General features: G+C 39.3%; 1 protein-coding gene across 3 annotated transcripts in view; it reads left to right on the top strand.

Annotated features, from left to right (window-relative positions):
- Positions 1-20,332, top strand: part of MORC3 (MORC family CW-type zinc finger 3) — a 55,781-nt gene extending 35,449 nt beyond the window's left edge. For all 3 annotated transcript variants that reach the window (XM_074996330.1, XM_074996352.1, XM_074996341.1), the window contains exons 10-17: positions 2,082-2,186; positions 2,331-2,453; positions 2,546-2,620; positions 3,422-3,464; positions 9,091-9,275; positions 10,684-11,536; positions 15,118-15,278; positions 18,161-20,332. In XM_074996330.1, the coding sequence (XP_074852431.1) occupies positions 2,082-2,186; positions 2,331-2,453; positions 2,546-2,620; positions 3,422-3,464; positions 9,091-9,275; positions 10,684-11,536; positions 15,118-15,278; positions 18,161-18,314 (1,699 nt within the window). In that variant the 3' untranslated portion in view covers positions 18,315-20,332. The remainder of the gene's footprint in view (positions 1-2,081; positions 2,187-2,330; positions 2,454-2,545; positions 2,621-3,421; positions 3,465-9,090; positions 9,276-10,683; positions 11,537-15,117; positions 15,279-18,160) is intronic.
- Positions 20,333-25,045: the final 4,713 nt, after the last annotated feature.

Below are 25,045 nucleotides of genomic sequence, written 5' to 3'. Positions count from 1 at the left end.
ACTGCATTCAGACACCAGATTAAGAACAGAGACTTGTGTAACCCTGTATGTACAATGATGGTAACTTTTTAGAACGTATAACAAACACAATTTTAGATGAAAGTGGATATCCGTTTTCTCGTTTGAGACACAATAATTCACTCAACAGGTGAATAGTAAATATTGAAAGACATTTTAATTCAATTGTATATGATTGTTCAATAGTGTTCTTACCCACCCCATCCCTTTCCAAAAACTACCTTTTTGTGCATCTGCTCCATCACCCTATGAAGTCTGCTTTCCTTGTCCTCCCTTAGGCTTCAACCCTGCAACTGAACTCCGGAAGACCTCTGTGTCTGCATGGAGGGGCTCTGTTGACTTCGGTACAATGATGTCAACTCTATTCCTCCTTTTACATCCTCTTCCTTGTATACCCTTAATTGTTCCTACTGGTCTTGTCTGTATTTCCTCCTAGAGAAGTATTTTGATTTTTACAGGTCATATTGGTCTTGTAGAATCCTGTGTGTGTTTGGTCCAAAACCATCCTGCTTAATTCACATACTTTTACTTAGCCTTGCTTATATCCGGGGTTGGTTGTGGTTTTTTGTTTTTTTGTTTTTTGTTGTGTTTTTTTTTTTTTTTTGACTTCTTAATTTACTGGCTTTTTATACATTTTGCTGTGGTACATGCTCTTTGACCTCCAGTTTGCTCTTTTCCACCATGTTATCATGTTTCACTTTTGTGTGACTGTCTATATTTGTGTTTTCTTTCTAGACCTCTTCTTGGAACATTCATTTGTTCTTTGTTTTTTCAACTTTTGATCTCTAAATCTGATCTCAGTTTCTCTTCCTCTAAGTCTGTTGTGACCTTGCCAAGGATGGTTGCATGTTTGACTTAAAGATTGTTCAGTAATAAGATTAATTGGAATTATTTAATCATAGATGTTCCATCAGAGATTTGTACATCAGCTTACAAAACAGAATAAATACATGAGCACCCTTAATGTATGGTAAAGAACTGATGCTGTCTTTTCTTCACCGTAATTGTTGGGATGCACAGTTTCATTCCTCACCTGATTTCTAAAACTTCTGTTACTGAATATGGATTTTAAACCATGACTCCTCTTTGACAAAAATACCCTTTCAGAACCTCCATGGGATTTCTTTTAGTATCTGTATTTCTTAGTTTACCTGAATTATGCGTGAAGGCATTGCTTTTACAGCTGAAAGGACCAATATTCTTCAAGATTCCTCTCAATGGAGACTTCTTCCTCCATAAGCATTGTTTCCTGTCAGTTCCCCAGTATGAAACATCTGCTGTCACAGTCATCTCTCATTAAATCATTTTATGTATGCTTACATAAACATTAACTTTTAAAGGGAATGGTTTCCAAGAATATCTGGCATTTTATAGACATAGAAGTGTGACAGATCATTAGCTACATTCTAATGCAGAGAATTAGAGTAGGGTTACTTATAGGTCAAGGACAGGTATTCTGGGCCTCAGAATTTCACATCCTCTTTCTTAATACCATGCAGAAACTAAAGAACAGCTAATATGTAAATGAATCAATATACAAAAAAGAAAAGGACTAAGATGGCTAATAGTCACAAACAAGTTCTGACAGGACCACCAAGTGGACAACTTAAATTATTTTTAATAGCTGTATTGCCTTATCTTTCTCCATTCCTTTTTTTATCAAAGGCTATTTTGTTCTGCTGCTGCTATTTCTATGGCCTATAATTATACTTTGAACTGAACTTTCACAGCTGCTGTTTACCCAGAATCCTTCATACCTAAACAAAGACTCCTTCCCACAGACCATCATGCTACTCAGTGCTCATTTTTTCTCTGAAAGTCTATTGCAAAGACTTGTCAATGGTTTGAACCAACAATTTGCCAAAATGAAAGCCAGAAATGCATCACTAAATTATTGACCTAAAATGTCACAAGTCCAGTGCTTTAGTTTAAAACAGAAGTGTTTTATTTGGAAAACTTTCTGCTAAAATTTTATTTTAACTTCTCTGTGCAATTTGTAAACGTTTTCATTGCTAATAAATATTTTACAAAATGTTTCTAATAAAGCATTATTTCCTTGCCAGACTTACAGTTGCAGCACTCGGAGAAAAACTTAATGACTACTGGAATGAAATGAAAGCAAAGAAAAATGAAGAATATCCTCTGGATTTGCCAGTGGAGGATCTACAGTAAGTAAGATGCCTCTAAAGCTGTAATGTAAAGGTCTCAATAGGTGACCGTACACATGCTAGTTTCCTTACTCCTATGCGGTATATTGCACAGGAGTGGGATGATAAACCATTTTCACAGAATGTTTTGATGTTTCTTAATAGAAAACGACCTGATCAGACATGGGTTCAATGTGATTCTTGTTTGAAGTGGCGGAAGCTTCCAGATGGAATAGATCGCTTACCAGAGAAGTGGTATTGTTCACTTAACCCTGATCCACAATTCAGGTAAAGGGGGATGTGGAGGAATATCTAGATGCTATTGAATGTGTAACTGTTCACAGTTGATTAGGGTCATTTGTCTCATTGCTCTTAATCAGGAATTGCAGTGTACCAGAAGAGCCTGAAGATGATGATCTAATACATCCGACGTATGAGAAAACATGTAAGAAAAAGTAAGTACCGAAGACTTGCATGAAAAAATGTACCTATTACTATAGAATAAATATGAAGTAAAATACCCTTAAGGTTTTAATTTACCCGATATTTTGGGGATATTACCAAGTTGCACCATGACTGTGCCCTAAAAGACTGGATCACACCAGGTACATAGAATTTTTCTTTTTGGCATGGACTGATGCAGACATTCTAAAATTGCCCTGTGGAACACTGGTGTAATTTTTATATTTGCTGATCATGTGATGTTCGTTCTTGGCATTTGCTAAATTAATACATATTTAATTGTCCGTGTAAATGCTCTCATGAAGTAACATTAGAGCAGTTGCTGACATTGGCTTAGGATATTGTATAACTTTTAATGGAGGTGAGAAGAAAGTGAGCCAGACCGTGAATGGCAAGCTGACACGCTAAGGTCTGATGCAGGCTATATATACTGAGGATCCCTGGTGTAGCCTACTATACATTTGGGTGTAACCACCTCTCCTACACAAGTAACTTGAGCATGAATAGGATCCTAATTGACAGTTCAAGAAGCTTGTTTCAAGTACTGTTGAAAGGGTTATCTTTAAAAGGACTATGTAGAGATCAAATCTGACAATTTAAATTTGTGCTAATTTCAACTCTTAATAGCTTTCATGTTTAAATTATACTTAGTAATTCAGAATGTTAGTAAAAACCATGTCCCATTTTTCATCTTTGAAAGGCGAAGAGTATTGTATTTGTTTTTAAGGTAGAAATAAGTTTATTGCAGTGATTTATATTTTGATTTAAACTTTTTCTTCCCCTAATGTATAAAGAGACAGGGAAAAACTAAGGAGGCGACTGGAGTACAGCCACCAGGTAACTCTCTTAATCTTGATTTGCTCTTGAACGGGGTAGCTTTGGTTGTAAAGGCACCTGAATGGTGATTTCCTGTGTGTAATTGTACAATTCAAATATGCATACAATATATTCTGATGCATCTTTTTAATGTGCATGAAATGAACACTGTAAAATCAGAACTGTGTGTGACAGCTTAAGGTCAGAGAATATTTTTTCCACATGATAGTTAGATTTTATTATGAATACATACATTTAATATGTTTATATGAAAGTGCACACATACAGGTTCTCTGGAATAACTTAAAAACTGCAGCATTAATAAATGAAAAGTTAAAAACATTTGAAAACCTGGGTTTATGTATCAAATATACCAGATTTTTTTATATACTTTTAATGACAAAACTTAGTGTGGATTTGTGTGCAAGAATACTATTTGTGTACATATAGCATGACATGTTCAGTAAAGTGATGATGTGCATGTCACTCTCTGAAAATCTGGCACACTGGGAGCACACACATTCAGTAAGAAGATACCATTTATGTATCTTTTTAGGAGCAGAATTAAAAGTTTATCGAAGTATTAAAATTTTAAAAGTAGTTGTATCAATGTAAATAGAACTTTAAATATTGAAGGTAACTAGAGGATATATATCAAAAAACATAACTTTCTTGAGGAGGGGATAAAGTGCAAATAAAATCACAAAATATGCTTTAACAGGCAAATCCTATAATTGTAGGACTGATATGTACCTTGATCTTCTGGTCTAGTCCTCTGCACTCAGTAGGATTAAATCTCATCTAGACCAGGGCTGCTTATGTCATGGCCTGTGGGCTGCCTGCTGCTCCCTAGCACACAGCTATGTGGCCCATATGGTATGTTCATAGCCATATTGTGTGTGTGTGTGTGGGGTGGGGGGTGTTGTAGCCTACACACCACATACAGAGCTGCATATGCAGCACCTGATCCAGACCATCCCTCATAGATGTTTAACTTTCCAATGATGGAGGTTCTACAACCTCCCTAAGTTACTTATTCCAGTGCTTAACTACTCTTGATAGGGAGCTTTTTTTAACATCCAACCTGTACTGGCCTTGCTGCAATGTAAGCTCATTGTTTCTTATCCTTTCCTCAGAGGCTAAGGAAAATAATTGTTTCCCTTCTTGTAACAATCGTTTGTGTACTTGCTAGTTATGTCCTCCCATAGTCATCTTTTCCAGATTAAATAAACCTTTTTTAGTCCGTCTTCCATCATAGGTCATGTTTGCTAGACCCTAATCATTTTTATCATCATTGACTTTAAGGTCATAAAGGACCATCATGATCATCTAGTTTGAACTCTGGCACATTGCAAGCCACAAAATCTGACCCACCCACCTATAAAGAATTTTCTTTATATGGAAAGGGCTCAGTTACTAGTATCCCATCACTGGCCATTGAAGATATTTGCTTCTAACAGTCAGATATCAGTTAAGTGCCATAATAGGCAGTCTCACCATACCATCCCCTCTGTAAATTTATCAAGTTTAGTCTTAAAACTAGTCAGGGTTTCTTTCCTCAGCCTGCCGCCACCACCACCCAATACTTCCCTTGGAAGGCTGCTCCAGACATTCAGTTGTCTTGAGTAGAAGCCTTCATCTAATTTCAAGCATAAACTTATCCAGGGACAGTTTTTATACCTCCTCTTCTCTGCTCTGGGCTTTCTCCAGTTTGTCCACGTTTCATGAAAAGTGGTGCCCAGAACTGAACAAAATATCCCTGTTGAGGTCTTACCAGCATAGAGTGAAAAACTACTTTTTGTGTCTTGCATATAAAATTCCTGCTAATACAACTCATGATGAGGTTTGCTGTTTTACAACATTGGGAACACATCTTAATATCGTGTGATCCACTATGACCCCCAGACCCATTTCCGCAGTACGCCTTCCTAATAATTTATTTTACACGTTTTATAGGTGTCCATTCTTAAGTGGTGTATTTTGCATTGGTCCAATTTCATTGTTTCAGACCATTTCTCCAATTTGTCCAGATCATTTTAAACATGAGACCAAGGTGGGAGGGGTTTGTGTGTGTTCTCTCTGCCATTAGCTAAATCACTGAAGGTATTGAACAGATCAGGACTGATCTCTGTGGGATACACTCTTTCAGCTTGTTTGTGAATCACTTATCACTACTCTTTGGGAATGGTTTTCCAGCCAGTTATGCACCCACCTTACAGTCTGCTGATTCATTTTTTGCAGTCAATAAGGAACTCTTACTTTAATCAGATACAGGCCTAGTCTTGATTTTTAAAATCCTCTTCAGAGGTTATGGAAAAATCAGACCCCTAGAACACAGAGTTGAGCTAACTCAAGCCTCAGTATGGACATCCCTGTGTTTACAGAACCGTTCTTCCATCCACCTAGCTATCACCTGTCAAATGGTAAATTACTACAGTGATGGAAGAACTCATTTTCCTGTAATATGTCTACACTAAATTGGCATGGCTGCAGCTGGGCCACTGTGGCGCTTGTAGTGTAAACGTAACTGAGTAGCTCTGTATAGCAACGAAGTGTCCAGTCTTCAGGCTTACATCTTTCTTGTTGTGTTTGCTTACCTCTCAAGCTAATTTACAGTACTTTTTTTAATTCTGAGGATTTACTAGTTAAAAAACCAGGTCCAGCTTTTTATTTAAAAAAGCACTATGTATTTCAGTGACAAAAAGATTACTTTCACCCCCTGCAGTGTTAGCCCAATGTATCTGTAGTCTTCTGTAGCCTGCTCTTGAAAATTGAAGGAGAGAGAAAAGGAGTCACTGCAGTCCCAGAAGTGGGAAGAGGTGCCCAGTGTGGCATACGTGGCAGTTTCCTGCAGTCCCCTGGACAAACAGTGGATTATATTTAGCTGTCTCTATTAAGTTTAGGTATAATTGTGGGCCAGGGATTGTATGTAATTTCATGAGGGTGGGTTGGGTTACCATATCTCCTCTTTCAAAAAGAGGACACCCCTGAGACTGTGTATTTATCAGTATGTACTACCTCACATTGTACTAATGTACTACATATACTATAACACATGGGTACAAGTTGAGTTAGTACATATTGATAAACACACAGCCTCTCAGGGGTGTCCTCTATTTTAATATGGTAACTGTAGGGATGGGACACTACGGCCTTCCTAAATAGTGAGGGGTGCTTAGATACATTAACTCCTGTTGTAACACACCTCTTGAAAAGCAACACCACCTGTACAGGGTTGAATATCCTGGTTCAAACTGAATTCTCTGGCGACCTGCAAACAAAGGGCTTCTGGACTTTAAACTGACATAGGGCCTTCTTTCTGATCCAACAAATAGACAGGACTTTCTGTCCAAAGGGAGCTTTTCCTCTTCCTGAGGAGGGTTTTGATCTGGAAGGGTGCGCTATTGGTGGATGTGCTTGTGCTGAGTTAATAGGTATCATGTCCTTGTAACCAAAGAAGAAGGCTTATGTTGAGCTTGAAGGATTTACTTTTAACTGAGCTTCCTAATGAATGTTTTGTCTACGTTCCACTACTTTTTGTTTTTTATACAGCTTACAGCTCCAAAAGACTGCATTCTCTGGTCCAGTAACATCCCTTGTCTGGCAGGGTGAGGGATGCTCCTGGACCAGAGGGCTGGGGCAGGAGGGCAGGCTAAGCTGATTGTCCTACCAGGAAAGGGACGAGGAACCAGCATCCCCCAACTGCTGTGTTGCAGCAGTGAGCTGCAGCATGACAACAGGGGCGGCCCAGTGGGAAAAGGCATTAAATGCTCTGGTCCAGCAAAATCCCTCATTTGGGACCACTGAGTGCAAATAGCAGTATAAGCATGGGGCTTTCTGAGTCTTGCAATAGAGCAGAAAACTATTTTAGGGCTATCAAGTGATTAACAAAATAAATTGCAATTAGTCACACTATACATATTAGTTTTATTAATTTTTTCTTTACAGCTATGAAGGCTAAATTAATATATATTTTTTTTCCAAAAACAGGGAGATCTGATTTGTAAGTCAGGTCTGTAGAAGAACAAAACTTGGGTTCTGTTTGCTTTCTGGGTTCTGGTCCCTTAAGGTTTTCAGGTTAATTTTTTTTTTCTCTGCAACTATAAAAGCTAAATTAATGTATATTATATATATTAATTTTGCCTTTATAGTTGTAGAGAAAAATAATTAACCTGAAAACCTTAAGGGACCAGAACCCAGAAAGCAAACAGAACCCAAGTTTTGTTCTTCTACAGACCTGACTTGCAAATCAGATCTCCCTGTTTTTAAATGCAAGGGGTTAGCAGTACAGCAGGAGGTGCAGTATGCAGTGTGACCCAGTGTGCGTGGTATTTCCTGTAAGTGCTAATTCTACAATGAGATGTGCTAACATAAATCCATGCAGAGCCCTAGGACAAGAAAAAAGCATCCAGAAGAGTCATTCTCATGGCAGGATCAGGATTTTATTTAGCATTGTGCCTCTGGCAGAGGCCAGTTTCTGGCACAGGAAAGTGAACCAGCCAGCATGCACCTGGCCCATGTGTGGGGACAGGATTAAGGGGAATTCTAACCTGAGACTTGACAGCTGTCAGCCTGTGACCTGAAGCGTAACATTCCATTAACCCTCAATACAAAGAATGTTGGTATGCTCCAGGGTGTTTGAAAATTAATTACAACCTCTAAGTTTATTTAGAGCTCTCTCTAGCTCCCTAGACAATATATTGCACCTTCACCAAAGTATTCAGATGGCTATCATTCTGCAAGCCAGCAGTTTTTCAAGAGTTAATTCCAGCACCTCCACCTTTTCTTGTTCTGCCCTTTCCCCAGCACCTAGTAAGTTACTTTTCAGTCAACACACAAACTTTGTTATGGGTGGCAAAGCACAGCTGGATTGAGCAAACGTGCTGCAAGTCAGGGATTGCAAAAGTGGCATCTGAATGGTCTAAGGGTATCCAAAGCAATCTTTGCTGCAGTAGTTACAGAGAGGTAGTCTTGTAAGTCTTAAGCATTTTAAAGTATACATTTTTGTCTAAACTCCTTTTTAACTGTATTTAAGCATATTTTACCTACTTTTAGTAGGCACAGTTCTTTATGGTATCTGCAGATAGGGAAATTTTAACAACATATGTATAAAGATGCTCAGTTTAGTTATTTCCTTAGTAGGTCTTAACCATTAACCACTTGAACCTTTTTCTAGTCTAGGATGTTTATAATCTTTATTTCCAAAACTCCATTATACAGTTTGTGTTTACTCAGTGTGTAATTTACAGCAGTTAAACAGAACTTTTGGATATGATTACAGTGGTGGCATGTTTTACAGTGTGCTTATGTTCAATCACCCATAAATATAGTGTTTTAAATAAAAAAGGCATTTTTGAAAAATATTTTGGTCATTGAGCTGTAACCATCAGCTTGGGGAGTGTCTCTTCTAATGGGACAGAGGTTTTCAGTCAGTCTCGTGACAGCCGCCATCCTTCCCATTTCATGATGCTGAACATGAGGCAGGACTCCAGTTGTATGTGAGGGCAGTCCTGAGGTGGGACACACTGTAAACTTATGCACTTAGTAAGGTACACAGTTCTGCCAAAATTAGATTTCAGTTACCCCTTCCTGCCTCCCAGTTGTCTTATTCTGTATTTAGTCAAATAACATGTTGCTTTTTCTACAGGTTTATAATGAAATGTATTTAAAAACACCTTCTGTTTCTTCAATCAAAAATGCATTATCTGTTACTAGAAAGGAGGGTGTTCCACGATCACACTTAACAGAAACGTCAAACACTTCTATTGCAAGGTCTATAAATACCTCAAATAATAGATTAGTATCTTCACTTAATTTGGATCCTGAAAAAAGGTTAGTGAATACATGCAAAGTGAATGTCCATTCATTTCAGGAAAAAATAATTTGAAGACATAAATATTTAAGGTGTTTGTAATATGTCAATTGGCAGGCTGTGGCAGCTATAATAGCAATTGATGTGGCTTTTGGTACAGTAAACCCTCAAAGTGCGATTTCGATTTGCGCTTTCGACAGACATTAATGTAAGTTTAGTGCAAATGGAAGCGACTCCCCCAGCTGCAGTCTGAGATGCAGTGTGAAAAAATGAAAACAAATGTTGGAAGACTTTTTCGAAGAAGGAGGAAGATTGCTTACTTATTTCTTTTACCGAGGAAAGACTGGTTTGTTAGCCTCTCTTTCCAATATAATTTTCTCAGTAAAATCCATAGCAGGTAACTTTTTTATTGTATTTTCACTTTTGACCCAACATTTTTAAGTCTGTTTCAGTATATTGTGTGAAAACAAATCAATTGGTAGGTTACTATAAAAATAATGGTTGACTTACAAGTACAACAAATAGATATGTACCCTGATTAATGTAGTTTTTTCGTTAACATAGCATTCTTCCTAATCAGAAAGTGCTCCTCTTTGCTGACATTTATTCCCTCAAGGAACACCTTTCTTTTGAATAATTACCTCCAATTCTGAATTAGTTAACTAAAGATGTTGCTTCCATTTTCCCAAATGGTCTTGGATTAATTCTTTTGAGTCAGTTCAGCCCTGAAACTTGATCTCTCCTAATATTCTTAACTATCAAGCACAATCAGTAGTCACTATAATAGAGTTGATGGGCAGAAAGACCTCTTCTATTCACTGTGTAGTGTCCTTTCACTCTGGCTATGGTTAAGCTTAGCAAGTTTTGCTGACAAAGCTGGTGGAACGTCCACACACACAATGTGTTCTGGCATGAGGCTGCTGTTGACAAAAAAAGTCATGTGGACGCTCTGAGGGGGCCTTCTCTCGACAGACAGGGCCTCCCGAACAATGGGAAGCCCTGTCTGTTGTGCTTCGAGGTGTCTGTTTTGTCAAGCAAGCAGCCGGGCAGTCCAGCCACTTTGTCTACAGAGCAGATTGATCTCACTGATTGGTTTTTGTGTGTAGCCACACTCTGCAGACAGAAGTTTTGTCAGGAAATCTTTTCTGACAGTAACTTCTGTCAGCAGGTTGCTGTAGTGTAACCATAGCCTCGGTGTCCAATTTTCAGAAGTTCTCCAAAGGGTAGGATTTACAACTCGTGAAGTTTCAGAAATTAAAAAGTGCATATGATTATTTAGACTCACTAATGGAGGCCAGCACATTTGTACTTAATTTTCATATGCATTCTCACAAAATTTGAAATTAGAGTTGAGGTAAGAGATTATTTTGAATAAACGAAGTAGTTCGTAATAGCTGATTTTTTTTTTTTCTCTTCTCCTCTCTCCAGTCACAGCCTTAAACGGAATATTTCTGGTTGTTCACCTGTTACTTTAAAGACACCACGATTAAATAACCACACATTTGACAATCACACTGAAGTTGATGAGGATGATGATGATGAGGATGTCATCATCTTAGAGGAAAGTAGTACTCCAAAGCCTGCAGTAGACTGTGATGTTACAATAGTAAAAACTGAACATACTAACATGGAACAAGACAGCATACAGAAAGAAGAATCTTGTGGTGCATCTAGTTCAGAAGCTAAATCTGAGCAGTGGACTTCATCAACTCAAACTGAGATCCCATGCTTAGTTGTTAAAAAAGAAGAAGTAGAAGATCATATAGAGATGCAATTACCCACATCAACTTTGGAAACAAGCCAACAAGAAATCAGTAATGCTTCTGAGATGTCCTCTGTGGATTTTAGCATCAAATTAAATGAACTAAGAAATCAGCTGCAAGTAGCAAACCAAGAAAAAGAAAATTTCAGAAAACAGTGTGAAACGTTAGCCAAACAGATGAAAATTCTAGAGCAGAAGATACTAGAAATGTATGATAAATATGTGAAAAAGGAAATGTGTCATCAATCAACTGAGACTGATATTACATTCTCAGATGACAAACTAGAAAATTTTCAAGAGAAAAGGCCAGAAGAAGTGGCTGTTTTATATGAGCAGGCCTTAACAGAGATAGAAAGGTTAAAGGAACAGTGCAGTACTCTACAGAACTTAAAAACTGAATGTAGCAAGTGTACTAACAATGAAAATAAAAATGAGGTAGATGAAATTGCTGTGCAACTTGATGATGTCTTCAGACAGCTGGACAAATGCAAAACCGAGAGAGACCAATATAAAAGTGAGGTATGGTTGTTGATATGATTTATGGCAATGTAAAGTGAATAATTTAGGGCCTCTCTTGAAAAGCTAGCCGCAAAATGATTCATCTGGGCCCTTATCCTGTAATGAGCTCTATCCAGACAGCTTCTTATGGCATCAACAGGGCTTCTTGTGAGCAGAGAGAATAGCCACATTGAGTACTCTGCAGGATCAGGGTCAAAATTTGTTAATGCAATTGCACATACAAATTATAATTATCCAGGTGCAAATTAGTGAATTGGAAAAAAATTAGGATTATCTCCTGAGCTGACATCTATGAGTAAGTTAGATCTTGATTGCTGTAAATTGCAAAGAGTGTGAATAACTTTGTTAATTTTTCATGTACAGTTACTATTCCAAAAGTGCTAGTAGGAATATTTTGCTAAATTATTAAAAAATAACACACCAGTTCCAATAAGTAAATTTATCCTTGATATGTTCAACTAACACAACTAATAAAAAAGCCAGAAAAGATATCAAAATGGAATTGGCTTAGACTGACTTTCTTCTCTTTTAGAAGTGATCCCTTCTGAGTAAGCTTGAGGCACCCTGGTGGACAAATATACAGGACTTCCTATTGCTTTTGTGTAATTCATTATTTGTTCTTGTGAATAAGCAGGATGTAGTCGCAATGGTGTCTGTTTTGGCATCTCCTAAATTTACTTCTCAGCTTTTTCCTTCCCCATTTATAGGGGCTCAGAGGTGCCTGTGATTCTTAACTATTCTTCCAAGCGACAGCATGGTTTTGTAGGTCTTAGAGTTCCAGTCCTCTTCTCTTTAAACTTCTCTCAATGACAGTCCATCATGCCCTTTGTCTTCATGTCCTTTCCTTCTGTCCTTTGTCCCATGCTTTCTTTGCTATCACCGGGAGTCCTGAATTCTGCCGTTCCACATGCACTGTTAACTCTCCCCTTGCCTGCCATTTTCTTTATATTTTCTACTGGTTATTCTTGCTGCTCTTAGTTGGCAAGGATTGACAAATGCAGAGAACACTTTTTTCAGTTGAATTTAATTGCAGCTTCCACAGTATTCCTGTCTTTTTCCACTGCCATCCATGCACACTGGGGAGTTCTTTTCAGTTCTTCAGATTTTGGTCCAATGGCATGAAATATACTACGCACATATAGAGATTCTTCTGATTCACCTTCTCTCAAGAAACTTTGGTCAATAGGTCTTCTACCAGTCTTCCTTACTTGCATAATTGCAGTATTTTGTGTTTACTTTCAAATCATGATCTTGAAACACAGATGCCTGCTCTGATGCGATGTTTACTAATTCCTCTGTGCTGTCAGCCAAAAGGGCCAGTTCATCAGAATAATTACCACCCCTTGCCCCTCCCCCCTTTTTTTGGCTTTTATTAACTCTTTCATAATTAGGATGAAGAAAAGTGGACTTGGTATGCTATTTCTGATTGTCTGATTGTCACTATCGCTTCCGAACACTCCAAAATTCCATGTACTGTTAGCATCTTAACTATTGACACTCAGTACCTATATTCTGCCATTTTGGTTTTTGAAGTCCTTGTCCCATCAGTTTCAATACTGAAAACAGAACTCATGCAGAATCAAGTCATAGGCTTGGACAAGTTAAATAAATACAGTATCACTCTTTAAAACTTTTGTCTTGTTATAAATATCATGCCTATCATTTCTTCTCCTCCTAAAGTGCCTGTCCTCCTTTCTGATATTTTTTCCTTACACCTAAACCTTAACCTCCAAAACTCCTTCAAGGACTGAGTCTGCCTTACTGGAGTGATGCCCAGTAAGTTATTGAATCGTTTTGTTTCATCCTTCCCCTCTTGGAAAGGCATGGTATCTTCCATTTCCAGGTTAAGAAATTTAAAAAAAAAAAAAAAAAATCACGCTGTCTCCCATCTCCAGTTCCAGGTTAGAAATAAAACTGACAGCTGAAGGGTTTGCTGGCATCCCCCTAACCTGGAAATGGGAGAGAGTGTGCCTTTCCAGGTTAGGGGGATGCCAGCAAACCCTTAAGCTGTCAGTTTTATTTCTAGCCACTTCCTCAGCACCTCCCCAGACCTACCCCTAAGTGTACATAGGTTCTGGGTTGCTGTTCCCGCGGCTTTGCTAATTTGTCACTGTTCTCCCAAAAACTCTGTGAAGTAAATGTTTTCCATACTTGCACTGAAAGAACACAGCAAAAATCTAAGAACTAAGTCATCCACTGATTGCTGTCCCAATTTGCTGATCTCACTTGGTTTTAATTCAGAGTTTACCTTCCAGATCAGCTGCCATCCAAAGCTGAGGTGTCTAATCCACCCCATCTGGCATTTCATATGAAAAGTAAAACTTAATATTGGAAAGAAACTATTGTTTTTTAATAAACAAAATTGCTCTCCTTTAATGTAAGTAGGTGTTGTGGAATGTGATCCATTTGGGTATACTATTTTTTTTTTTTTTTGGCTCATCACGTATTAGCTAAAACCAGGACAGTGACAGCTAACTCTGGAAATGAACAGTTTTCTTGGAATTCACACAGGATGGATAAAAGACAAGTTCTCTAAATGTTGCTAGTTATTTCTTCTCTTCTAGAACTAAGTTGCTAATGTGGATTTTTTTGTGTATTATTTTAGCTTTCTAATTGTTCAGTGAATTTCAGATTGCCCCCTTGCAAGTTTTGTATTTAAAATGTTCATCTGGCCGGAGAAGTGGTCAAGCCTTAACACCCGTACTCTGAAAACACCACACACTCAAATACAGAATCTTCATTCAACATCACTTTCTGATATCTTGATTTTTCACAGAGTAAAAAAGCTGCAATATTTTAACTAGTTTATGCTTAGCCACCAGCCTTTGCGGTGTGAAGTCAATGGGAACTGTGCTCCTAAATAAGTGAAGTGGTTTTGAAAATCAAAGTGTTCGTCTACATTAGATTTACGTGCCTAACTTCAGGCTTTTATTTTTGAATATTTTGGTATATGTAAAGTGTTTTTCACTAATATATTGAAAAATCTAATTATTGTTAATATTGAAGTATTTTTGTTTTGAACTGAGACTTTGACAGGAAGTTCTTTAATTACAATTTTAACCTGTGATACTGCAAACGCTTGTGTGTACACACATTGGTTTCAAGCTAATGAGTAGTGACGTTGACACAAATCTGATATTTGTCAGAATAATTTTGTGCCTGCTCAAGTGTTTGCAGGAATAGAGATTTTTCAAAAACAACTAGAAGTCCTGTGGCACCTAATGTACTAAAAGATTTATTGAAGCATAAGCTTTCATGGGCATAGACCCAATTTGTCAGATGCATGGTGAAGTGGGTCTTTTTTAAATATTTTGGTTTTCTGTAACATATTTGTAAAATACAGATGATACCCAATCAGTAGGGACATTTTAAAAAACATAGTTTAGTTTAAAATTATAATCTTCTGCAGTAAAACAACTGCAAATTAGATTTTTAATGTGTCAGTAAGCTTCTTTTAAAAATCAAGTGATTTTGATCATTATCTGAGCCAATGATTTAAATCATATTGGGTTTTTTTTAAATTACTCTGCCTTGACTTCAGAAGTATAAAATTAACTAACTTTGATTTTTGCCTATCTCAGATTGAACTACTGGAAATGGAAAAAACTCAAATTGGTTTTCAGTGCGAAGAGCTTAAAAGAGAAGTTGCACAGTTAAAAGCTACAATTCCTCAAGCGGTAGCACATGCAAATGATTCTACAAGTAACATTGAAGATCCTCTCAGTTATTCTGATGAAGAAAGGTATCGATTTTCTTACTTTTAGACCGGAAATTTGCCTGGAATAACCAACCATCTGGTTTGTACCCTCAAACCTTGTCAAAGTTCATGGTTCTGTAACCTTTCATTGCTTTTGAGTCTTGTGCCCCTCCTTTCCCTGCTAACATTCACACTTTATCTTCCAAGAAAATATTTCAGATTAATTTATGTGTCCAGATTGCAGGTGTTTAAAAAAAAAAAAATCTAAATGTGTAGTTTTGTCTGAGAATACTTGAAAAAAATAAAATAAAAATTCAAGAAATAAGGTTTTTCTTTATCCAAGTAGAATAGTGACTCTTTATGGGAGCCTGACAGCTTACTTACAACTGTACAACACACACAAGACATTATCCATTTTCTGAGGAGCTTTTACTCCAAATATATATCAACACATATCTAAACTACAAAATTAAGTCAACATGATGTAGATTGACCTACAGCCACTACAGTAACTAAATCAGCTCTTTATGTCCACACTAATCTCCTTGTGCTAATGATAGGCATACTCGCCAGGCACACTTAAGTGGGGATATTGCAAGGGTGACAGCCAGAACCTTGCCCAGCACACAACTGACAGCTGGTGTGGAGCTCACAGCCCAAGCCATGGCCCCTGTTGCAGGGCTGAATGGGCAATCCGCTGTCCTGGGGCTGGTGGCAGTCAGCTGGTGGCAGCAGGGCTGAGTCAGTCCAATGTCAGTTGGCCCAGGTGGTACTAGCCTACCCCATATGGGGGTAGGGTTTATGAATGCCTGCCAGCCAGTGGTTTTAGGGTTGATGGCACTGGCCAGACCCATTGGGTGGCAGCAGGGCTAAGGCAATTGCAGGCATCCTGCACAGTGCAGAGGCAAAAGGGCAAGGCTGGATAGCGTGGCCAGCCAGTGGCTGGCCCCTCATGGGGGTGACAGGGCTGGGATTTACAATGAGCAGCCTGCCTCATACTGATGGTGTAGGCTGGCCAGGCTTGGGCTGATGGTGTTGAGTAGCCTACCCTGTGTGAGCTAACTGGCCCCATGCAGTGGTGGTATGGCTAGGGATAATGGCATTGACTAGTCCCATGCAGGGGCAACAGGGTTCAGGTTGTAAAGGGGGCAACAGGTGATGTAAGCAATGCAGTATCTACAGGACCACTGTCAACTGAACTACATCAGTCTACGTTTCTCTCTCTCTCTCTCTCTCTCACGCTCACACACATGCAGGCGAAGTTATAGATTGGCAGTAGCAAAACAATAGTGTACATGCTTAACAAAATTAGATCAACTTCTCTGTATTGATGTAATTCCTTAGTGTCAACCAGGCCTTAAATGTTCTTTGTTATGGTTTACTGACACCATTCCTCAAATGTTACTGCAAATTATAAGTTATACAAGTCTGTGCAGAGTTGTCATTGCTAGCCAGATTTCTAGCGTTAAATTTGAGCTGGAGCTCTGCTTTTGCTCATCATTATCGTTTCTCTGTCAGCCAGCATTTCCTTCACTGTTGGCATCCAGCTTTAATACACATGCTGCTCCCTGGAATACTTGCGGGTATTTGAATTTGTGTTCACCCACAAATCATGCTGGAACATAGCAGCATGGATGTCAGCTACTGCCAATCTGGAAGGAAATGCAGGCATAGCGAAGAGATCTAAAAAGAATGATGACTGAGTTGGAAGTAACATTTTGGCCAACAGAGAGGAGTTGGTGGAGAAGATGAGCACAGGAAAGAAAGCAAAAATAATAAACAAGAAGAGGAGAAAAGGAAAGTAAGGAAGAGGCTGAAGCAGGGAAGTAACCGTAGAGTAAATGGTAAAATAAACCTAAACTTGTCTATACACGTAGCTTTATTTGAGAGAGCTCCTGGATAAATTACTTCGCTACTAGTATTTTTTTCCTTTTCTTCTCTGTAAAGGTGGCTTTTAACGTGTACCTCACACTGGGGCCCATGTGTGTCCAGCCCTATTATGTGTTTGCATGTCCTTCCAATTTTTAGTACTTTGTTTTGAGAAAGCAAAATGGATATCTAAGTGAGATGTGTGGGTCAATACTTGGGTTTGTGATACCCAAAGTCTTTCATCTTGCTTCAAAAGAGCTTCTTTTCTGTGGTGGTGATGAGGATAGAACCAAGTTCTGCCCTGAGTGTTCATTTAAAACAGAATGGCTGGGTCTACATGTGCCCTTTCCTTTAGAAAGGGGCATGTTAATGAGCAGGTTCGAAGTATGCTAATGAGGTGCTGCAATGAATATGCAATGCCTCATTAGCATAATGGCGGCAGCGGCAATTCGAATGTGCGGCTTTTCGAATCGCGTGCCGCCTGTGGAGATGGGACCTTCCAAAAGGACCCCCCCCTCAGTTTTCAAAAGCCCTACTTCCGATCACCAGATAGGAAGAAGAGCTTTCGAAAACTGGTGGGGGGGTCCTTTCGGAGGGTCCCATCTCCACGGATGGCATGTGATTCGAAAAGCCACACTTTTGAATTGCTGTGGCTGCTGATATGCTAATGAGGCGCTGCATATTCATTGTGCCTCATTAGCATAATTCAAACCTGCTGATTAACGTGCCCCTTTAGAAAGGAAGGGGCATGCGTAGACCCAGCTAATGAGCATGTAATCCTCCAGCTCAGGAACTGTTGCTTAACCCTTGGGAAAAACTGGTCCAGCTAGCTTCTTGTCTTAAGCAACTTGAATGAGGACATTTAATTTTAAAAGTTACCTATTTTATATTGGCTGATATGCTTCTTTGTAAAACTCAGATTTGCAGAAACTTCTCTTTTTAGTAAGGCAGTCAGACTGTTCATAAACTTCAATATAAAATGTTGTGGACTGTAATCTGAGTTTATTTGCACTGTATGTAAAAAATCCTTCCTTAATGTGATCGTTATTTCCCTACAGCCTCAAACTACGATCCCTCCGAGTTAACGTCGGACAGCTGCTGGCTATAATTATGCCTGATCTAGATTTGCAGCAAGTAAATTATGATATTGATGTAGTTGATGAAATTTTAGGACAAGTTGTGGAACAAATGCATGAAATCACCAGTACTTAGTATCCTTTACTTAAGACATTTAGATACTTGCTGACTCTTCCACTATGTTGTTTGGTTTCCAAATTGTAAAGACTGATTTTTGGTTTTGTGTTTGAGTAATTTCATTATAAAAAAAAAAAAAAAATCTTAAACCCAGTGTAAAATATATACTGTATGCATTCAGGTATCACAGATGCTGTGGGTACTTTATCATGTACCTTTAACTTTCTGCTTAAAGGAACAGTTAACATGGACAGGCTGTGGATGTACCTAACTTAAGAATTTTGTTTTAAAATATAAATGTTTGTAATTAAATGTGAAAATGTTTTCTATTATTTTGGATTCTGAAACAGTTTTTACAGAGCTTTTCATTTTGCTTTTAACTTTGATATTCTCAGTGATCCATAAGTGTACAGTCCCCCCAAAATAAAGGCAGCAAACTAAACTTACCCTCTCTGATCCCCCTCTATAAACAAATCGCAATAGCATAGTTTTTAAAATATCAGTATTCTACTTTAACAATAATGAAACACGAACTTCTTTGAGTTTGCCTTTACTTGTGATTAAAATGTAGCCATGGTATGGCACCTGGTAGTAACACGGGGTTTTTTGTTTAGCAATGTTCTGTTCCCAATAAATGCTAATACCAGTAATTTCCACCGAAGTCAGTTTGAATTGCAAATGCTTATACCACTTGGGAACATACTGCAGTAGTAGTAACTAAAACCAGGCATAATTTTGGTATGTGCTGTGTGAACTTATTCATTGGTCTGCCAATGCACCTCAATATTGAACTGAAATACTACCATTTTAATACTACCCCCTTGAGTGAAGACTGCCAATCATGTTAAATTGTACAGTGGTTTTGTGCTGCGGGTAAATACATGATAGAGATTTAAGGTATGGGCTGAAAAAGGAAGAAACCTCATAACACTGAAGTGTTGCAATATTGATTGCTGAGTGTTGTAGAAACCTGAGTGTTAGGTTTTATTGAAATTACACTAATATAATCTGTCCCCTGATTTAACTTCCCATGAAAATACCATAATGCATCATCCTATAAGAGTACAGTTGGGTACTCATGGGAATTATGTAATTAAATGGGCATTAAGTTAAACATTCTTTTAAAGGCAAACAAATTGCCTGCCTTATGGTGTTAATGACCAATTAGTTTATTAAAACTGAAAACTTAACCTAATTTACTCTCACTATGTGATTTTAAATTTTGCACATCTTTTTATGGACAAAGAAAATGGTCTAGTCTTTTTTTCCCCTAGTATTTTTATTTTCCTGGTTCTCCTGCATTAGCACAGTGCTTTCATGTCTGCAAAATGGGAGAATGTTTAAGTTTAAATCTTGAGGAGAAATATGGGGATAGTGATGGTATGTTCCTTCCAGCCATGTTTTTCCCAGCCAACAGAGGTGTTCACTGTCAACTAATGATCAAAAAAAAAAAAAAAACACAACTGTTTCAGTGAAAATCTTTAAAAAACAATCATGAAAACATCCAGTTAAAATTAGAAACATTAATGTGAAACATCTCTCTACCAACATACGTTTTTTGTTTTAAGTTGCATTCCTTTAGTTGTACTTTGCTAGTCTGTTTAGCCTAAGAGTATCTTGAATACCTGATCTAGTATTATGCTAGTAGGGATAATGAAATACTATTGTGCTTCTAATGACTGAATTTAATATTTACTTTGAACAGGTAGATGAAATATAACAATTTTCATATGCCTAAGTCTTTTTGATAAACCGGTGTGCAATTTTTTATTTTGTCTGTCACTATTTATTTTATCATTGTTTTTGTGCAGTTACTTCTATAGTTGTTTATTATAGATGAATGGTAAAATACAATGTCTATATTGAAAAGTAAAAATTTATACTGTACATTTAAATTTTGAGGAACAGCAGGTAAATGGAAGCAAGTTTACTTGTTAAAGTAAATAGATGTATTTTTTTGTAAAAAGCACGTTCTGGTTTTCTGTCAAATGAAAACTTTTAACTGGTCAATAAACTACTTTTGTTTTAAATAAGAACATGCTTAATAGCTCTGTCTTCATTTTAACATTCACCCTTTCTGTGATCCATACTAACAGCATAGTTCTTGTCTCTCTTTAGCAGTTAAACCACATATAGATGTTTGACTCTGCTTCCATGCTAACAGACCCAACTTTTTTAGTTCAGAAGTCACAGGTTCAATATCAGATTTTTTTTTCTAAACAAAGGTGTTGGTACTTGCATGATTCGGGGCATCTGCCTCTCTGATTTCCCACTCTGTGGTCTAGCAAAGGATGCTCATTCTAAACTCCCAGGTCTTCAGCCCTGATTTCATAGGCCTGTGGCTTGGATAGAGGGTCTTATCCATCAGCTGGATCAGAAGGATGTCCATATACTACTTTGAATTCAAACTATTCAAACAAAAGTCCTCCTTTCTTCATCCTTGGAGAGTCCAGTTTGAAGAAGTGTGTATGCAAGACTCTCCTGTCAGTGCTGGCTCTCTGGAAATGTTACACCTGGAGTGACTGTCTAACCCCACCTCACTCCTCCACTCATCTTAGTTCCTGGGGGGGTCTGTGTTCTCTCTGATCACATGGAATTATTAGGCTTACAAGAAGCATATGGGATCTTTTTTTCTGCGGGGGGAGAAAAGGCAATATGCTGGGTTTATTGAAAATACAATATGAAAAGTAACAAGTGTTAATTCATTCACAAAGATCCTTCAGATGGTCTTACATTCACCCGTCTGTCATGGCTCAAGTCAGTCTAGTGGCCAGTTACATTGCACACGAGTGAGGAGCTGAGTCCTAGTAACAGAGGAGTAGCCGTGTTAGTCTGTGCTCCAACAAAGCAAAGCAGCAGAAATGTAGCACTTTAAAGACTAACAAAATGATTTATTCAGTGATGAGCTTTCATGGGACAGACCCATTTCCGATCAATTTAATTTCCAATACAGCGTGACATACGTACAGAGGGAAAAAAAAACTGCAGTGAAAACTGACAAATCATGATCTGATGCTCCAAGGCACCACAGGACTGCACCCATACAGCTCCAGGACAAAACACCCCATCTTCATATTTCAAAATTCCCCTTTGAGCTGATGGGTTTTGCAGTGTCATGCTGCACTATTCAATCCTTAGTTGGTGTTAGCCTGACTTCTCCAGTTATCCTTTGGTTATCAGGCTTCTCATCATTATTTATCTCATGTTTGGAAGTATCTGCCTGTCTCCAAGGTTGTCCATTCCGCTAATTCATTTTGCCTTGGGCATGCTGGATGTTTTCTCATTATCATCTCCAAGTTTCTCAATTCTTGACCATCTGGACACTTCGTAATAACTTTCACCTTTATCCTTAGCTACGCATGCATCTTTCACCCTCAAAGTTACTTGTAAGAGCTCTAATTTCAGACCTGGGTTACATTTTAGAAGGGGTTACATAGTTACTAATGAAATAAAATAACCTTATACAATTTAGTTTGCATTGCAGACAAGAAGCAAGATTTTATATCAACCACTGTAATAAAATCATGTTCTAAGACAGAGAGATGACCATAAGTTATGGTCTCCTTCTCTAACACTGGAGGCTACGCACTTCACAGATATATATCTACCAATGCCACAGGCCCTTCCTGCTAATCATGGAGGGTGGCAGACAAGGTGAAACAGAAGCATACAGATCTTATAAGGAAATCATATAAGACTGTCTCTTCAATATATTCCTCTCCCAAAAGGGCTCTGATCTGCTACATGCTTATACAAATGGTAAAATACTATATTTTGCCTACAGCAGCATTTCCCAAAATGTGGTCCATGGCCCAGTACCGCTCCTTGGGCGAAAAAAAAAATGGTTCCTTAGAAAATACACAAATTATAGCTATGTACTATTATGGTGAATAAATAAACAGTGAATTTATTCATTTTTCATTCTTTTCTATGTATTTTTAGTTTTGGGCTGCAAAAAAAGTAGTGAAAAAAACCAGGTCCCCCACTATATAAAGTTTGGGAAACGCTGGTCTACAGAATTGCATACGATCCCTGAACTATCATGATATATAATTTTAATCTTGTCCAGGGTGTGTATTGCAGGAAGCTTGTCCAGTCTTGTCACAGGACCACACAGTGCTCCCAAAGCCAGGAATGGAAACCCAAAGTCCAGCATTCCACTTCTGTCAGTTAAACAAAAGCCTCTATCAGCCACTGGCAGGGTCAGGGAACTTTTGACCCACAGAAAAGTCAGTGGAGGGCCCCTGAATTGAGATGAAAAATAAAACCACTGATGTGGCCCCTGCTGAGAAGCGGGGGGGGAGGGAAAAATCCCTACTTTCTCCTTATTCCCTTGCAGACCAGCTCCAAAGCCCAGGGGGTTCTGGTGTAATTTTCTGGCCCTTATAGGCTCTGGGGTGGGGTCAAAAATGAGGGGTTCAGTGTGTGGGAGGGGGCTTCTGGAAACAAGCTGGGGATATGGGGTCAGGAGGGAGGGTGCAGGAGTAGGCTTGGGGTTTGGGATGATATGGCAGTGGAGTGACTGCCACAATGATCTGGGCGGGAGGGAGGGGTGCATGAGCGGGGTGGGGGTCTGAGCAGGAGGGGTTGTATGGTTGGGGTTAATGGGTGCTTAAATTTACAACACGGGGGGATGGTACCTGGGAGTGGTCGGAGACATGGAGCCATGCGTATCCCCACAGTGTTGTAAATGTAAGCACCCCTTAACCCCAACCATAGGAGCTTCGGTGGGTGGCTTGCAGGGCTTGTGCAGCTTGGGCAGCCAGTCAGCTTACAGGACTCGGGCTCAGGCGGCTGACCCCAGCAGAGCAGGACTTGGGCAGCTTGGACTGGTGGGCAGGCAGGCAGCTGGCTGGAGCAGCATGGGGCTTGGGTGGCGGGGGTGGGGGTGGGGGGCTGGTGATGGCAGCGTGGGTCTTAGGCAGCTGGCGGACAGGTGGGTGGCTGGCCCTGGCAGGTGAGTGGGTGGCTTGCCCCAGCGGTGTGGGACTTGGGCGGGTGGTTCTGGCAGTGCAGGTTTCAGGCGGGTGGGCAGCTCTGGAGGCTGGCATGGGGCCAAGAAAAACTATTTGTGCTTATTTTTAATTTTAAATAACATTTTTATATCAAGCTCATGTTTATTTTAAATTATTAATTGAATTTTTGGTTGGGGGGGTTGGATGGTGGTAAAGAAGAGGCGTGGGGGTATAAGGGTTTGTCAAAAATCAAAAGGGGGTCATGATACCAAAAAGTTTGGGAACCACTGCCCTACATCCTTAACTAAACATCTTCCCTCTGCACTGACCTCCCCACCCCCCGCCCTTCCACACCACTACACACACAATGCAACCCCAAAGTGACCAGGCATCAAAAACAACAAGAAGTCTTGTGGCACCTTATAGACGAACAGATATTTTGGAGCATAAGCTTTCGTGGGCAAAGACCCACTTCATCAGATACATGAGTGGGTGGGTGGTTTCAGAGGAGTCCAACTGGCTCAGTAGTAGTTCTGCAGAAAAGGACCTGGGAGTTCTAGTGGACAAGAAGCTGGACATGAGTCAACAGTGTGCTGTTGTAGCCAAGCAAGCTAATTGCATATTAGGTTGTATCAAGGGGAACATTGCCAGCAGATCCAAAGAAGTGATTATTACTCTTTATGCGGCTTTGGTGAGGCCGCATCTGGAGTACTGTGTCCAGTTCTGGGCCCCCAATTATAGGAAGGATGTGGATACACTGGAAAGGGTCCAACAGAGAGCAACCAAAATAATTAGGGGGCTGGAGCATATGACTTATGAAGAAAGGTTGAGGGAACTGGGGCTATTTAGTAGAAGACTGAGGGGAGACTTGATAACAGCCTTCAACTTACTGAAGGAAGGTTGCAAAGAGGCTGGAGAGAGGCTGTTCACAGTGGTCATGGATGGCAGAACATGGAACAATGGTCTCAAGTTGCAGTTGGGAAGGTCCAGGTTGAACATTAGGAAAATCTTTTTCACTAGGAGGGTGGTGAAGCACTGGAATGGTCTACCCAGGGAAGTAGTGGAGTCTCCATCCCTGGAGGTGTTTAAGCCTTGCCTCGACAAAGCCCTGGTTGGGCTGATCTAATGGGTTCGGTCCTGCGTAGGGCAGGGGGCTGGACTCGATGGCTTTTTTAGGTCTCTTCCACCTCTATTGTTCTATGATTCTATGAGTGGGGTCCCAGTAAGAGGGAGGGCCAGAGCTGACAAGGTCTATTCAGCAAGGTGGAAATGGCCCAGTATCAACGGTACTCATCAAAAGAGGAAAAAACAAGTCAGATCAGACGAGGGATGTGAGCCTTTGTCAGTCTAATGGGGAGATGATAGCACTCAGAGCAGAGAAGCTGATTTTGTAAGCTGTGAGCCACTCCCAGTCTCTGTTTAATCCATGGTTAATGGAGTCAAATTTGCCAATAAATTGCACCTCAGAGATTTCTCTCTCCATTTGATTTTTTTGAAATTTTTTTGTTTCAGAACTGTCACCCTTAAATCTGCCATTGAGTGTCCAGGGAGATTGAAGTGTTCCCCCACAGGCTTCTGTACATTATCATTCATGATGTCTGATTTATGTCCATTTATTCTTTTACAGACAGACTGTCCAGTTTTGCCAATGTAAATTGCAGTGGGGCATTGCTGGCACATGGTGGCATATATTATATTAGTAGATGTGCAGGTAAAGGAGCCCCTGATGGTATAGTTGGTGTTAGGTCCTGTGATGATGTCACTGGTGTAGATATGTGAGCAGAGCTGGCAGCG

Source organism: Carettochelys insculpta, chromosome 1, assembly GCF_033958435.1.
Source record: "Carettochelys insculpta isolate YL-2023 chromosome 1, ASM3395843v1, whole genome shotgun sequence".
In the NCBI taxonomy this organism is placed as follows: domain Eukaryota; kingdom Metazoa; phylum Chordata; order Testudines; family Carettochelyidae; genus Carettochelys; species Carettochelys insculpta.
The sequence above is the reverse complement of the archived record's forward strand: the minus strand, read 5'-3'. Positions and strand labels throughout refer to the sequence as shown.